Raw genomic sequence first — 17,735 nt, forward strand, 5'->3', positions numbered from 1 at the left:
TCATCATGTACTATACTGGACATATACTGCTGATTAAACATGACCAAACGTAATAAAACATTGACTGAAACAGTAGGATTACATCGACATCAAATGTGAGACTACTCAGGTTGTAGTGCATTTGTAAATGAGACAATTTTTATGCAAAGTTGGCACAAAGTCATTTAAGTTTTTTTCAATGCATTCTTCGGCACCTTTAATATTCAACAGATTAAAGATTGTTCAGTTTAGAATGAACTTTCCCTTGAATACGATTCGAAAGCTCTGGCAGGCGCATTGTGGTGCACATGTTAAACATGTGGTCAGTGGTAGCTGCATTATGCAGGTGTATTTATACAGGTGACACACCTACAAAATAATACAGGTGATGTAAGACGGCAGGTTTTATTATGTCTATAGTCTTCACTCTGATCTCTCGGATCGCTGCTTCCCCTCCTCCTCTCGCTGGTTGTCATGGAAAAAGGAGATTTGCCGGTTTGGTGCACTAAGTTGCAATGGCTTTGCTTTTACTGAGCCTTTAGTGTTTTCTGTCTGTCTGTGTCTCTGTTTTACCCCTCCCACCCTTAGGCTGAAGAGACAGGTAGAGTATGACTCAATTTACTTCATGTTCCTACAAAACTTTTTTGTTTTGACAACGTGTTTAAAACATCCCAAAGGTGTTACACATTTAAATGGGAATTATAGTACAAATGAGTAATAGGCAAACAAGCTCCTATTTTTCTTAAATTGAAAAGTGACCCAATTCAGTTATTGCAGTATATGCAGTATATTTATTTATAGTCACACCTTGTAGTCCATACTTTGTTTAAATACAACTTTGTAATCTATACATCACACCCGGCACTGCATTTCCTGTCTCCATCAGAACCTCTAGATGGATTGTTTGTGAAGTGAAAGGTCCTGTCTGTTATTCAGTTGTTTTTAAGCACAGGTACAGGCTATTAATGGCAAATGAAAACAATGGCTGGTGGTGCAGGAAGGGCTGGGTGACGGCTGGGTTCAGGGGCAGCCCCTCTTCATCAATAGGGAGGGTAGTATATGACTTTATTTCATCTACTTCCTGTGTGGACCACAGTTTAAGAGATGATCCGACATAATAAAACAAACTCACACATTGATTACATGACCCTTATCCAGACTCAACACTACGACGACTACTGCACTACCTAGTCCACTAGTTAAATTGTTTGTGTGTGAAGTCAATGGCTTTGAAAGCCACTCTCTTGAACACATGTACACAGACACGTGTATAGACAAACAGTCTGTTCAGCTGTGATAACAGAGACATTTCTGTAACACATACAGAGTTTAAAACAGTAAAACGTGTCATTTAGGTGCTGTGATGGAGAGTGGTGCGAGAGAGCTTTTATGTCCTGTTACTCATCACAGACGTCTGCTAGGCTAAAGCCTGTTGCTATGGACACCTTCATTCCTCCCCGTGGAGAATAGTAAAAGATATAGAGGACGTCGACAAGAGGGTGAAGACAAACCTAAATGGGAAACCTCAAAAAGACACACACACACACACACACACCAAAGGTGTGAGCTGCTTCGCTGTCTTTTAGGATAACATCCAAATCATCATGACACCTCATAAGCGACTTATCTGGAATTGCTTCGCTGTTAAGTATACAGGGAATGCCACCTAATAAATCTGCTCATTCTTATTACTTAAAAACAAACACGAAGATTCAGAAAAGCCGATCCTGATGTCTAGCAAAGTGTGTGTGAATAAAAATAAATATTATATATTATTTAAGCAAAATAAACTAGCAAAACTGCACAATGATATCTAATGGGGATATTATAACATTATATCAATAACTGAGTAGTTATAACAGTATTGCTATTCTTACTGTTTAGTTATTTTAAACGGTGATGTATGGTCAACAGGTAGACTCAGTGCTTACAGTTACGTACCAAATCCTGGTGCAATATGGTCGGTATGTATTGTGCCGAATCACAGATTTCGACTGAAAAAGTTACATTATACTACGTTCATACGGTGTAATTGTTTGGAATGTCAAAAAGCTTTGTTAATACATAGGATGGGGTTAATAATTAATATTTAATTTCTTTGCTTAACCTCTTACACCCTGAGGCTATTTTGGGGATTTTTGCCTGGATTTGGCCTGCCCGATTTCAAAAGCTTCCCATACTCACATGCAGAGGTGCATATACAAAAGTTTGGTATCATTTTACCCCTTTGAAATTACATAAAACACTGTAGAAAGTGCTTAACATGCTTGTCAGTACAAAAATAAATAGGTGCTTTTGGATGTTTTTTATAACTCTGGCCCTGGGTGCTCCAGCAACCTGCAGACAGTTTTGTTTAATTCTAGCTATTGTTAGCTGACAGAGGAAAAAGGATTTTTTTCTATCATAATCTAAGCAAAATGTATTTTAATCCAACTGAAGGGAGGAATAATACCCTTTTTGTATTCAATTTCTGCCCTAAATATTTGAAGTCTCCCCATAACCACATATAGTGGAATAAATGCAATATCTTTATATCATTTTGTAGAAAACCCATTGAAGTTACATAAAAAGCTGCTGTTTGTGACAAATTTAGTTATTTAGGTTGTTTTTCATATGATGAAACACCAAATTTTCTTTTTTTGTGTTGTAAACACTGTCTTTGAAAGTGAATAACTCTGGTTCTGGGTGCTCTAGCAGACTGCAGACAGTAAACACCTAGCTTTCATTTGATATATGACTGGCCCATATTTGTCAAACTTGAAAAACATGAAATATGTGAATATTAAATCATATAAAAAATTGGGGGTGATAGTGTAAATTAAGTAAGGGATAATGTAGAGTCAGCCGGTAGTTATCGGGAAATAAGCCCCGACAGTGTGATCAGGACCCGCGCGAAGCCTACGGCCTCGTGCCTCTGGCCTAATCACAGCCGTGATGATATAGAGCTATATCACACTCCTACTCGAGCGATATTGCTTAAGTATATGTGTACTGTACTATAATATACACCACGAATATCGGCCGATATATCGTTATCGGTGTTTTTTTACTCCCTAATATCGGCACCGGCCCAAAATAAAATGCATATCGGTCGGGCTCTAGTCTCATCGCAATTGTTTGACCTCATCGCGATGATTTCAAATCACCACAATGATTGCAGATTTCTTTAAATAACACAAGGGGGAGCTGCAGCGCCTGTATGAATGAGACAGTATAGGGTGTGTAACGCGATACATTGCAAAGCCATTCAATACAGTGGAAAAACAACTTTTTAAAGAAACGCTGCAAAACTTTGAGTAGTATGAACTGCCAGGTAAAACATACATTTCCAAAACAGCAATTCCAAATTTAGGGAAATGAAAGACGCTTTTCTTAAGGATCTGTAAGGAATAGATTTTTTTGGTCCGGTACTAATATGGCCTTAGTAGGATTGACTACTATCTAAGGCCTGTTCTGATATAGTCGGTGTATTTTGATTGCATTTTTATTTTAAGTTATTTTTCAGATACTTTATTGTGTTTATTTCTAAAAAAAAAAACAGTTTTTGAAAGATAAATTCATTAAATAATTACTTTTAAATATGTGTTGTGTGTGTTAATATTAACTCCAGGTAAACCTTGCAATATATATATTTTTATATTTTTAATATTTAATTTAAATAATTACAACAATGTGTGAAAATTATTTCATGAACAAACAAACAAAAAGTATGAGAATTAAATGTCGCCGCAAAAAAAGAGGCAATTTATCGCCATAACTGTCTCAATTTATTAGGCAATTAACAGTCAAATTTCATAATCGTGACAGCCCTACTGTGGGTAGAATGTTATCCATCTATTATTTTTATCAAAATATTTTTGTTTAATATAAGAAAGTCATTTGATTTTACTAATTTATTGTTGTTCTGTTTTAATCCAAATAATAATAATAAACAAATATTAAGCATCCATAGTAATGGAGAATTATGTCTTTATTCATTTGTGTAACATTGCGAATACCATATCATCCGTCAAATTTGTGTTATTAATAAAATTACAATTAATATAATCTGTTTGTCATTGTATTATTTTTTTGTTGTTGAGTTTTTTTTTATTTAAGTATAATAATGAACAAACATTTAAATTATATATTGATATTGAATTATTGTAAGGTAAAATAATACTTTAAAATATAGATTTTTATAAAGCCATTTTCTATATTACAAGCAAAGTTTATTTGGTGACAACCACTACAAAAGCTTGTGGAGATGAACGGGGAGGTTAAAAAAAGCAGAAGAGCTGTAAAATGTCAAGCTGCCAATGATGAGCCGTCGGGATGAAAGAGAAGAGTTATGTCTCATCACAGACAACAGTGTTGCAGACACATCCATCCATCAACAACAGGTTAGAGAGAGAGAGAGAGAGAGAGAGAGAGAGAGAGAGAGAGAGAGAGAGAGAGAGAGAGAGAGAGAGAGAGAGAGAGAGAGAGAGAGAGAGAGCAATCTTTCAAAGTTTAGCCATCAGTGTACAGACTGCAGAGAAAAGCAATTAATCTCTGTAGGTAACCCTGATGAACAACATATCATTGGATCAGGGCTAAACGCAGGGCTTGTACTATAAAGATGGTGACAATGGCTTGTTGTTTTCAAACAGAAAGACTGGGATCAGATTTCAAGTGCATATATTTGGTAGTAAATCATATCTTTATATCATCCACCGTGATAACACTGAATCGTATTGAGTGTATGATGGCGGCAGTGGGCGTTTGAGGGCGTTCACCTCCCTGATGAATTGTTGCAAATAAAAACACAATCTTAATTTCGATATTGTGAAGTGACAGACTATTGCAGGGTGTGGGCATGCAACTCAACTGCAAAATATCACACACACACACCTGATATGAATGATACAAAATTATATTGGATTTGAACAGTGCCCACAATCACACATACCTCGTTCTCTTTGCTCTCGTATTTTGAGGCGTTCTTTCCCTGACTTTTCCTCTTGAGCTTCTTCAGGTCTGACTGTGATCTCTCCAGCGAGTCCTGTTTCATTCTGTGCTCCGTCTGGTATCGCTTAAACGTGGCCTGTGGACAGACAACATTGGATCAGTGTCCCTCAAGGAGATGAAGACGTGTCCATGCACGCAGTGTGGCAGCGGGTTGATTGACCACTGTGCTGGTGCAGACATGAAAATAAGATGGTGTTATATAAGCATGTCTGACATTTTATGCACACATTTTCAATAGGCAGCATTGAGGATAAAGCTTGCAGGAACAAGCAATGTTTGGCAACTAAAAGCATCATGATTAAATATTTTGTTACAAACTGACATTTATCTTAGTATTTTTTAAACCAGCACACTTGTGATCAATGCAAAAAAATATCTTTGCCTAGCTATGAAAGCATAAGCTTTTACATACATAAAAAAGTTCATAATAGAAGAGAAAATGCTTTTCATATCTAGATGTCGCTGAGATGTCTCTGGTATTTTGGCACAGGTTTATCTGTTACTCAGTTAAAATTAGCCAAATTACAGTAAGCAAATGCCAGCATGGACAGGTTGCATATGACATCTTCTCATCCTTCATAACCGATTAGAAATTACAAAAACAAGCATGCTGTTTTCTTTGAAAATAACACGCACAACAACCGCAAAAACTTGCCTTGTATAAATAAAGAAGTTCAATGTCACATTAACTTTAATCACTTTAAACTAGCTTGCCAAGCCAGTTTATATTCAAAGCAGAAAATGCACGGCAGCTCACCGTCATGTATTTCACATCCATGTCTGTTTTCTTCTCCAACTCCGCAATAACTTCCCGATGAAAGCGTTTAAACTGTAGAGACAGAAAATGAAGACAGTAAGTAAACGAATAAAATAAAACAAATAATTAAAGTGTGAAATATCACTGGTGGATGACCTACACACACACGCACACACAACATATAAGACACTTGAATGAGGCGGTATTTTGTTTACTGTTGTTGAATAAGCCTAAAGTGCTATTAGAGGAGATGAGTCAGTGACAAACCGTGGGATACCCAAACACACACGCAGACGAACCCATCAACCTAATGAACGAGAGTGCTTACATCAACACACCTCATCAGGGTATAAGTGCACCCACCCACTCACCCCTGTCTTTATCTTTATGCTCCAGTAATCTGTTTTTAGAGGGAATCTGTGAGATCCCACACTTTGTGTTGGCCTACAGATAATTAATGCATGTCTTTATTCAAGAAAAAAAAAATATTCCTAGAGAGAAATCACTCGGCCAGATGAATCCGCAGGAATCTGAATACTGAAAGAATTCAGATGCGACTTATAAATATAACAAGTATTGATATATTTTTAGTTTGTATCTACAACAAAACAAAGCAACTTTAGATTGGCATGCATAAAGTTCAAGAGATGTTTGATAAATGATTATTATATGTGGATTATTGGTTGTGTGGCTCAATTGACCTATGGTTAAGCCACGCCCCCTCCACTCACTCGGACAAACGATCAACATTCGGTGACAGGCGCTATGGCAGCTGTCACAGTAAAGGCACATTTCACAGGAGGCAATTGATGATTTTTGGAGACAGAAAGACTATATATCATCTCAAAGGCCTTAACTATGCATTGGAGGGCTATTTTATAAATTTTATTGTTGAGAAGGTCGATGAAAAGCTTCAGCTCCAGACAAAAATGTACAGGTCACAGTGTTAACAAGATAAACTGCATCTTGTTGCCATCATGATCAAATTAAATATGTACAGGTCTTAGTTGCATACGTTTCCAGGACAAGCCTTTTTACCAAGAGTAGCTCAGTGTTAGTATTTACATGAATCATTCAGTACAACATTGCTATTACAAATAACAATTTGTTATCTCGGTTATTTACAGATAAGTTAATAAAGCTAAGTGACATGATGCAGCTAGAAGCTAACGTTAACGTTGTCTAATGTTAGGCTAACGCTAACATTAGCGATGTTAAAGATAACATTCAAATACGTTGTTGACTTAGATTAGAACAGATGTAGACATCCTTGTTTAAAGGATTAGTCCTTTTTCTTAAAAGAAAAATTCAGATAATTTACTCACCACCATGTCATCAAAAAAGTTTGATGTCTTTCTTTTTTCAGTCGAGAAGAAATTATGTTTTTTGAGGAAAACATTCCAGGATTTTTCTCATTTTAATGGACTTTAATGGACCCCAAAACTTAACATTTAACTCAACATTTAACAATTTTTCAAGTTAAGAGTTTCAAAGGACGATCCCAAAGGAGGCATAAGGGTCTTATCTAGTGAAACGATTGTCATTTTTGACAAGAAAAATAAAAATATGCACTTTTAAACCACAACTTCTCGGTCCTGTGATGCGCCAGCGCGACCTTATGCAATATGTCATCACATCAAGAGGTCACAGAGGACGAACGCGAAACTACGCCCCAGTGTTTACAAGTGTGGAGAAAGAGGACCGTTCCGACGTTGTTGTATGTCGAATGATAATAATTAATGTCTTTGTGTCAGTTTATTGTTTAAAATGGTCCGCAAATGTGCGTTTTCATTTATGTAACACGTGACCTCCCTACGTCACTACGCATTTACGTGAGGTCGCGCTGGCACTTTTCAGGACAGGAGATAGACGAGAATTTGTGGTTTAAAAGTGCACATTTTTAATTTTTCTTGTCAAACATGACAATCGTTTCGCTAGATAAGACCCTTATGCCTCGTTTGGGATCGTTTAGAGTCCTTTGAAACTCCGTTGATAAAAACTGTTAAGTGTTAAGTGTTGGGGTCTATTAAAGTCCATTAAAATTAGAAAAATCCTGCAATGTTTTCCTCAAAAAAACATAATCTCTTCTCGATTGAACAAAGAAAGACATCAACATTTTGGATGACATGGTGGTAAGTAAATTGATTTGTTTTTAAGAAAATTGACTAATCCTTTAATTTATCCACATTTAGTTGGTGTTGTGGTCTACCACATAACTTAATCCAGAGCAGACACTTATCTCAATTGAGATTTGGCTTGGGAAAGGGTAAAAAATACACAACGTCGCACAGCCTCTCAGGATACCTAATGTTGGAGTTACATGTACCCCATGCATACCGTTTGACCGAATCAAACTTAAAATGACAAGAAAAAATGAATGAAAACAGACTAAGTGCAATGCATTTCAATGGACGTGGAAGAAGAGAATGTCCGAGTGTATTGGGTTAGCTAGCGCACTGTGATTTGCTTATCGTGTTTGGGGGCATGGCTTAGCCATAGGTGAATTGGTACAGAAAGGTTATGGGTTTGATTCCTAGGGAATACAAACACTGATCAAATGTATAGTTGTTTTAGTCGATTTTTCGATTAATCGTGTTTTTTTTTTAACCCTAAGAGCCCTAAGGTCATTTTTACAATGTATTGTCCGTCTGGTTTTATTTTCTTAAAAAGCTTGTAAAACATCAACCCTGTAGTGCACAGACAATCTACAAACATCTTTTTTTTCAGGACAAGTTGGACTGTCAGAATATGTGTGTTGTATTGATGTCACATGAATGTAAAATAAGTTATGGGACCATAAAGACAAATAAAAAAATAAAACAGAAATTGAATCAATTATATATTTATTGTAATCACACACAAAATAATAAAAGCTAAGCATTTTTCCCCTGTAAAACAGTTGTCTCATGTCTTTGGAGTCCTTGAGCACAGAAATGAACATTATAAATTATACAGATCAAAAATTATTTAAATTTTTACAAAAAAAGTCCAGGCGCTTTCATTACATTTATTGATGCAAAGCCTCAAGCCACATGCGTGATGACGCACACATGCGTCATGACGCACACATGCGTGATGACGTACACAAACAAAAAGCATCAGTGGACATTGTAGCATTTAGCTAGCGGTAAACCCGATAGAAAAATCGATAAATTATGGACATCAAGTGGATACATCTAGGATGTAAGAGTTTGGATGCATTGCTGAACAACTCCGAAAAGAGGGACAAGTTTCAGGCTGGATAAAAAACTTTCTGTAAAAGCTAGAAAGACACCAAATATATCCCCGTGATGCCTAACTCCTCAGCTATTAGCAGAAAAAAACGGTAAGAAGCTATGTTTTACGGTTATTAAGTTATTTAAATATGAATCAGAGGTGCCGTTTTCAATCGTCGACGATTGATTAGGTTTCTGAGGGTTAAACATGGCCGATTCAGAATCGATTCTCAAAGAGCAGAATCGATTTTTCCCCCCTATATTTTTCTGCAAACATTGAACATAAGATTAATGTTAATCAAATTACTAGTCTTCTTCACTAGATGTCACCCTCTTTTTTGCCTTGCACGAGGCGAGCCTGCCATTCTTTCATTCAGTGCTTAAAATGGCGGCTTTAGGTGCTTCATCAACATTGATGCCACCTTCACATAAAAAGTCAGAGGTATGGAAACATTTTAGATTTCGCAAGCAAGACGATGACGATAGTGTTGTGGCTTTTAATTTTTTTTTATTAATTACCCACTTGTAAACTTATGTTCACTGTTCTTTTTTATTAATACAGTATTTGTATTAAATCTGTATTCATTGAGTTGAATCGAGAATCGAGAAAAAAAAAACGACCCGAGAACCAGAATCGAAAATTTAATCGAGAATCGAAATCGAATCGATTTGATAGCTTGTGAATAGTGATAGACCGATTTATCGGCCGGCCGATATTTGCGAGGTTTATGTGTATCGGCCGATATGTGGCTGCCGTGTTTGCCGATTTTTCAATAAATTTTACTTTTTTTTTAATTTTAACATTTTGCATCATCATTGTGTCATGTGCCTGTATCGGTCATCGGCTAAGGCTGATGAAACAAGAATCGGTATCAGCATCGGCACTGAAAAATCCATATTGGTCGTTCTCTACTTGTGAATCGAAATTGAATCGATCTGCAACATCTGAATCGATACCCAGCCCTAGTTGTAATGTACTGTTAGTCACTTTGCATAAAAGCATTTGCCAAATGCACCTATTGTGAAGAAAAGGATATAAAAGTGCATTAATGAAAATATTTTAATTAAAACACCATTACGGAAATTAATGTTGATGAAACTATGATGGGAAGATAAACACTGCTTGCTTGATTAATAATGCATCATCATTGTCTTTGAAAAATAAAACATCTAACAGGAATAACTGCGTGAGGTAAGGCATCAGTCTGTATATAGGGCCAGATTTACTAAACGGGGCAAATAAGCATGCAAGCGCAATTCCAAAAATGAGTTTAGGGGATTGTACCTGCAGGTTATTTACAAAAAAAGCGCAAATTAAATAACACAGATGCAACATCTGATTTCCATAATGACCAACGCAATCTACTAAGACTGAAGCTAGAAATCACTGCACACTTTTTAAGCCGGACTATATTTTTCAATCACATGTTCACGTGTGCATGAGGTCAGAGTTTGGAAGAACATGAGAAAAAGTTGATTTCATCAGTGTCCTTTTCCTGTCTATTATCTGCCATCTAGTTCCTAGTCGGCAATGTTGGATGCGGTTGATGTGGTGTTGCAGGAACATAATTATGCGCAGGGCTCAGGTGCATGAGCGGGCATGTTCAAACCTGCGCTGATAAAAAACACAGTCCAACACACAGTAGGTGTGTCTGGCTTATTCCTACACTAGTTCTCTGTGTACTTCAACATTATACCGCATGTGAGTCAACAGGAATGAGATCAGTCTCCATGAAGTTTATGGGAAATGAGATGTTTGATATATGATTATGAGATTGTGTGGACGGGGATTACTTGTTTGGGTGTGTGCAAGCCTGTGTTCAGGCAGCCTGAGGTTATGTTTACAGAACGGAAACAAACAAACAAACAAACAAACACTCGTCATTGAACAGGGACAAACTCACGTTCTCCTCCAGCTCTACATTCACTTTTCTGTGGACGTCCGAGATCTCCATCAGAACAACCCCTGAGGAGAGAGAGAGAGAGAGAAACGCTTATTAACATCTCACACGCTAACACATGACATTAACACGTGCCTTGTTTTTATTTTAATAGCGCACAGAATTCCCCCGACTAATAAAACTCCCCAGCCTTGTTTTCCATGAACGATGGTCCCTCAGAGCGGCTACTGTAATTAAAAAACCCATCAGTGATATTTCTCCCAGCATGATCCTTCCCACTACAATCAAACAGGGATTAAAATCACAGCACTTTGTATAAAGGACCAGCCCACAAAGCATTTGGTCGACACTTTAAACAAACTTTAAGAAATTGATGTTTCAAAGGGGAGTTGATTTACTTTGACATCGGTGAAAAGATTTCAGCCTCAAGATTTTATTTTTACTTCAGCCTGAACTAATGCTGAGTTAAGGCATGTACTAATCATAAACTAACGAAGAGTCATTATTAAGTACAACATGACATGTTTTTTAGTTGTTATTTAATGTATTAATAAACAATGAATTCATGTGTTGAGTCATGAGTCATGTTGTAGTTAATGATGACTCTTCATTAGTTTATGATTAGTACATGCCTTAACTCAGCATTACTTCATATTTAAGTAAGAATTCATTTAGATCAGAATTCATTGAGATGGTTCATGGACCCTTATTATACAGTGTTACCCATATAATTACAGTGATTATGTGATGATTTATTTTTCATAGAATAAAGCCGGGAGTAGGGATGCATAACGATTAATCGCGATTAATCTATAGCAGAATAAAAGTTTTTGTTGACATCATATATGTGTGTGTACTGTGTATAATAACTTTGTATAAATAAATGCACACACATGCATGTATACATTTATGAAATGTTTACATGCGTATATACATTTGTATATTTATGTTTAATTTATATTATATATAAATACTTCATATCATATATAAATATGTTTTTTTATTATATGTGCATGTGTGCATATTTATATATACATAATTATTATACACAGTACACACAAATACATATAGATGTAAACAGAAACTTGTATTCTGCTATAGATTAATCGCGATTAATCGTTATGCATCCCTAATCAGGAGTCAGGATAGTGATAGTAAATAGTGTGATTATAGTAACACTTTTAGGTCTTATAGTCTGTTTTAGAATAGAAGCTCTTAATACTGCTGACAAGAAATGTTTGTGTTAAAAATTGTTTGTAATTCTACTTAGTTTTTTCTATTGAAAGAGAACAGAATATTTAAACAATGCACATTTGTGTGTAATTTAGGTTGGACAGAAATCCGAAAACTTAGAGAATGACCTGGGCTGCGTTCTCCGAAACTACCTTAACGCTACGTCGTTCTTAAGTTGTACCTTAAGCTGTACCTTATCGCTAATACGTGTTTGCCGAAACGTTCTTAGTTACGTATACCTTCTGTAAGTCATACGTTCGTAAGGTTGGTCTGGAGCACTCTTAGCTATACCTTATCCCACATGACTCCACTAGGGGCCATCACTTTCATAAAAGCTTACATTGCAGTCTATGTAATACGACTAAATATGTGTTAAAAAAGTTGCAATACACTTCGTGTTTAATTAGGCAAATATTTTTATATTTAAAGAATAAAACATTTAAATAATTAGACATCATTACATTGATGGTTGTTAGATTTTTCATTATGTTTTCCAAAGGGACGTCATCAGCTGCGAACTATTAAATGCTACAGGATTAAACTATTTAAAATATATATTTTGGGTGATACTGGCAGCTATACAGCGAATCCTACTATTTCATTTGTGCATTTCATATCCGTTAAATCTTAGTCTACCGGCTATTTTAGCTGCATAAATAAATCGGGAAAAATTCCAAAAAAAACTAATTATGATTATTAATGTTAATTCGACTTTGCATCGAAGTTTTTTAATGTTTTATAACTTTGAGGCAACTGCATGCCATATTCTTTATAAACATTCAAAATAAACTGCGCACTTGATTACTGCTTGTATAGTCTCCTAAGGTCAACAAAATTTCCACATTAAAACTAATCAAAGCTAAAATCTACAGCAATCATACTATATATTTATATAGGCTATTATATAATATTTTATATGTTATATTTAGACAGAGAGGCTCCAGAAATGCGTCCGTTAAGCTTTATCCGCATTGTAACCATGCTGCTTGCGCATCCAGTGTCCAAGCACAATAAACGCGTGAACTAATGAACAACAACAGTTTGTACTTTATATTTTAAGTGTAATGCACAGCCAAGTACTTGCATGACCCACCTTCCCCTGTGCAACGCACTTATTGGGAACCCCTAAAATAAATAATCCTTTCAAGGCATAGCGGATGAATTGGAGCACTTTAAACATGATACGTTTGGAAATAAAGTTGCGGGTTTTGCACGGGTTTGATATAAAATATAGAAGGTTGAATTTAGTTGTTTGCAATTTGAAATATTTTTTACCAGATATTGCTAATGAATTTAACTTTAACTATTTCTAAAATGTTTAAATAACACCGCTATCTCACAACGCAGCGAAACTTATTACATAAAGTGAATAATTGATTGTCGAGCGATCGATATCAACCTATTCAGCACCTCCATCATGGACAGCACCCGCTAAGGTCGAACTTAAGAAGGTTTACCTTAAGCAACATCCTAAGGTATAGTTCGGAGAACACACGTAGGAAAGGTATACCTGTAGTTAAGGTTTACCTTAAGACTCTTCGTAGCGCGCTAAGAGACAACGTTATCGGAGAACGCAGCCCTGCTCAAAGTTCATTAAACAACTAATTTAAAAGCTGAAGCGATTTTCTTTTTTATTGATTAGCTAGAATATGTATAACTTGGTGTTTTAACTAATTAAAAAAGCTGAATAATCTTTCAAAATGTACTGATTAGTCGTTAGATAATTAGTCTGTCTAATGATCAATAGATTAATCGACCTAATAACCCATAGATTAATCGAATAACAAACTAATCGTTTGGTGCATCTTTATTACACACGGCAACAGTTTTTGTTAATCAAATAAATAATTATGTTTTGTCCATTGCACATATTATTGTACCAGTAGTAAGGCTGTGCGATTTAGGGAAAATATCTAATTGCGCTTTTTCTGCCAGGAATTGTGATTTGATTTGCGATTAAATTTAATTTGCATCTGCCTCTTTAGATGGTTAGATCTTACTGATACTGCTTATGGGTCTGGTGATTTAACTGCATTTTTTATGTTTTTTTTTTTTTTTAGTTTTTTTGTGAAAATAAGGAAACAAATACAAAGAAATTAAGAATATAATTAACACTTCTTATTGTATGAAATGTAAAATGGTCTTTAGCTTGGACTAACACTGTAACAATATTTAAATAAGTGGGTTCATTACAGCTGAAACTTTAACAACAAGTTAAAATATTTAAATGGGTGACTGGAAAGATTTGTATGCATGTTTTTTTTTTTTTGTAAACAAAGAACTGTAATACTCAACTTCATAACTATCAAAATGTTAAATAGCTACATTTGGGATTTTTAAAATGAATATAAAATCCAAATGCGTTCAATCTCATGTCATTTCATTCAAGTGACATTTGCAACCCAGTTAAAGGTGCAGTGTGTAAATTTTAGCAACATCTAGTGGTGAGGATGCGAATTGCAACCAATGGCTCAGTCCACTGTTCAACCCTCGCTTTTAAAACGTATAGAGAAGCTACGGTAGTCAACGCCGGAAAAACATGTATCGTCGGAGACAACTTAGTAACAAAAGTTTGTCCGTTAAGGGCTTCTGTAGAAACATGGCGGCACAAAATGGCGACTTCCACGTAAGGGGACCCTCGGTGTATGTAGATAAAACGTCTCATTCTAAGGTAATAAAAACATAAGGGTTCATTATGAAAGGTCTTTACACACCCCTGATAATATAGTTTTGTATATTATTTTGCATTTCTGTCAAGAGATCTTTCAAAAAATTACACACTGCACCTTTAAATAAGGGGTCGTGTGTGTGTGTGTAAAGTTTTAACGCATCATCCGTTTTGGGAGACGCGGGCGTGAAGTCTTGCAATGCGGACTTGCGGAGACAGGCGTGAGTATTTAATAAGCATAGAGACACAGGCTGCGCATGTGCGTGAAGTTAAAACACCTTGGTTGTTGTGGAAGACGCGCGCGCAAAGTCTTGCAATGCGGAAACAGGCGGGAGTATTTAACAAGCATTGAGAGACACAGGCTGCGCGCATGCTTTAAATTGAAACCCCTCGTCAGTTTAGGAGAAGCTGTGTTTTGGTTGACGTGCATCTCACGGAAAAAGCACAGCCATACTTGCGCTCGCTCAATTGGTTAGACGGTCACAAAGCATATTTCTCAAATCGAATCATATCGCATCCATTCACGATTTGCTAATCGCAACGCACAAATCCCCTTAGACACAAATCTTTATCAAAGTTTATGAACATGTGGTACTAAACACACTGTGTTGCAAAGTTTAGCTTCTGAACAATATAAAGTCAAGGTAAAGCCACATAAATAAAACCAAAATGTTCTAGATATTTAAATAGCAAAGGCAAAAAAACTTAATAGATTTCTTGTTAATTAGGAACATTTTAGTAATTCTTACTTCTTTTAGACATTTTATTTTATTATGAACATCTACAAAACATTTAATAAACATTATACAAATTACAAAAAGAAAGAAATTCATTTAAATTCACACAAGTCTAAAATCTTTCTTTAGCCAAAACAAATTGTGACGAAGAGGTACAGGGTGACTCTCCATGATTTATACAGTATGGTTATAAATAAATGTGCTTGAAAGAAAAACATGCACCTAAAAATCAACTCAAGGGTACAAGTGGGCAAATATTGCCTTAAGTCACATGTGTCACAAGGCCAGCTGAGAACAGCAGGTTTGAGTTGTCTACCTCAGCTGACCTACTTAAACATTATCTGCTCTCTGACCCTGATTCATTATCAACAACTTCGATCCATACATGTTTAAAGTTGTTTGTTTGTTTGTGTGTGCCTATGGCAACACCATAAAGATCACGGCATTTAAAGCATAAATCATCATGTACAGAACCCTGTCAGAAGGCATTTCCCTACAAAAAATCTTAAAAGTAAAATAGTTATGGTTGGGTCATTGCTTTGTGCACTCTAAAAAATATTGCTTGGACTCAACAAAAAAATTAACGCAACAGTTTGCATCAATTATTTTGAGTTAAGACAACTACTTCTATAATTAATTCCGGCCAACAAACTATAATAAGTTGGCACATCAAAAGGACGCAACTTTCCGTACCAGCAGGTGGCAGTAGTTGGTGTTCATTACTCAAAACAGGAAACTTCTGGGATAAAAATAACATAAACAAAGCAGTGCTCGCTTACCTGTTTCACACAAATCTGTGATAGGGCTGGGCGATACTGACTAACCTTTATTTCGGTCAATGATAAATATCTCAGTATTTTCTACAAAGTGGAATAAATGTTAGCATGCAAATCAAAGCCTCACGTGAGATGTCACAATCACCTTTATTAAAATAGCATATGATTAAAAAATCCCCCATATTTAAAAATATACAACTGCAAAACATGCAAGCTGGTTGGAAAGCTTACGTCTGACCTCATGTACATTTTGTTTATCTTCTTGTACACTGGTTGGCTATACTGTACCGAACAGCCAATCAGAATGATCAGAAAGATTTGATCGTTAGCCGCCAGTGTAAAACATTCTGATACGCGCAGCACAAATACATGCAGCTGCGTGTCACCGCATCTCAAACGCTCCCCTTGTGTGGACCGATTAGTTTACGACATTAAACAAACATTTAACAAGCATATTAGGAGCAGTTTGCTCTACAATTGCTCTTGTGTTGGTTTAATGTCATATGCTAAACGCAGCGCACATGATTTCAAACATACCTAATAAGCCATTAACTCAGAATAACAATGAGCTCCATAACACATATCTTTGTTTCTTCGTAACAATGACATTTTAATGATGTAAACGTATTCGGGTATGGTTCATAAAGTGTAGTGTGAGCGCAGATCAATGGGGGGGACAATCGCACTTGGGTATGGTTTGGTTCGGTTAAGTATAACATGAGCGTGCCCCAAGTCAAATGACACTCAAAACCTGCTTGACCGCCATCCATCGGCTTGGTGTGTACCTGGCTATATACTGACAAAAGAAAGTTTTTTTAGGGTCATACGAAACATTTAAGTCATGTGACCTTGGACAACCAGAAAAAAAGCTACAAATGACCACAAGAGAAAAATCTATTCCTTAAATCGTGTTGCAGTTATTGAAGTTAAACTAAGACTGAGATGTGATTGGATGGGTGATGTACAGTAGAGTCTTTGATCACAGCTGCGACCCAGTCAGTCACAGAAACTTCCACTGTTAAGAACAAAAGCTGTGGGCTGGGTGGGGTAGACAATGACTACAGAGACATTAGCAGAGCTCTACAGTAGACAGTTACTCTCCCTGATACAATAGATTGCCCAACGCTTCTGTATTATCAAAGACCACAACAGCAAACATACCGACTACAATGAGCATGAAATGGAGATCTGGTGTATCTGCGATGAATGAAAGCTCACTGCTAGATTCATTTCTAGATAGATTTTCCAGAATGGGTGCTGCACTTATTTAAGCACAGAGCAATGCTTACATTTAGATATACTATTTATGTACAGGCTATGTGGCAATACAATCAACTAATCCTGTTTCTTAAAAAAAAAATACTGCAATACTTTTCCCATTATTTTATCCACACTTAATATTCAAAAACGAAAATAATTTGTGCAATTTTTGTCATATGACACAGTCCAGTAATGAAGCAGGTCATCAATTTAAGCACAA

At 36.1% G+C, this 17,735-nt stretch overlaps 1 protein-coding gene across 1 annotated transcript in view; it reads right to left on the reverse strand.

Annotated features, from left to right (window-relative positions):
- Positions 1-17,735, reverse strand: part of baiap2l1b (BAR/IMD domain containing adaptor protein 2 like 1b) — a 57,365-nt gene that overhangs the window by 21,848 nt on the left and 17,782 nt on the right. The window contains exons 4-6 of the mRNA XM_065290064.2: positions 10,845-10,906; positions 5,726-5,797; positions 4,910-5,044 (exon numbers count right to left, since the gene is read on the reverse strand). Coding sequence (XP_065146136.2) covers positions 4,910-5,044; positions 5,726-5,797; positions 10,845-10,906 — 269 coding nt within the window. The remainder of the gene's footprint in view (positions 1-4,909; positions 5,045-5,725; positions 5,798-10,844; positions 10,907-17,735) is intronic.

This window comes from Paramisgurnus dabryanus, chromosome 3 (assembly GCF_030506205.2).
Source record: "Paramisgurnus dabryanus chromosome 3, PD_genome_1.1, whole genome shotgun sequence".
Taxonomy (NCBI): Eukaryota; Metazoa; Chordata; class Actinopteri; order Cypriniformes; family Cobitidae; genus Paramisgurnus; species Paramisgurnus dabryanus.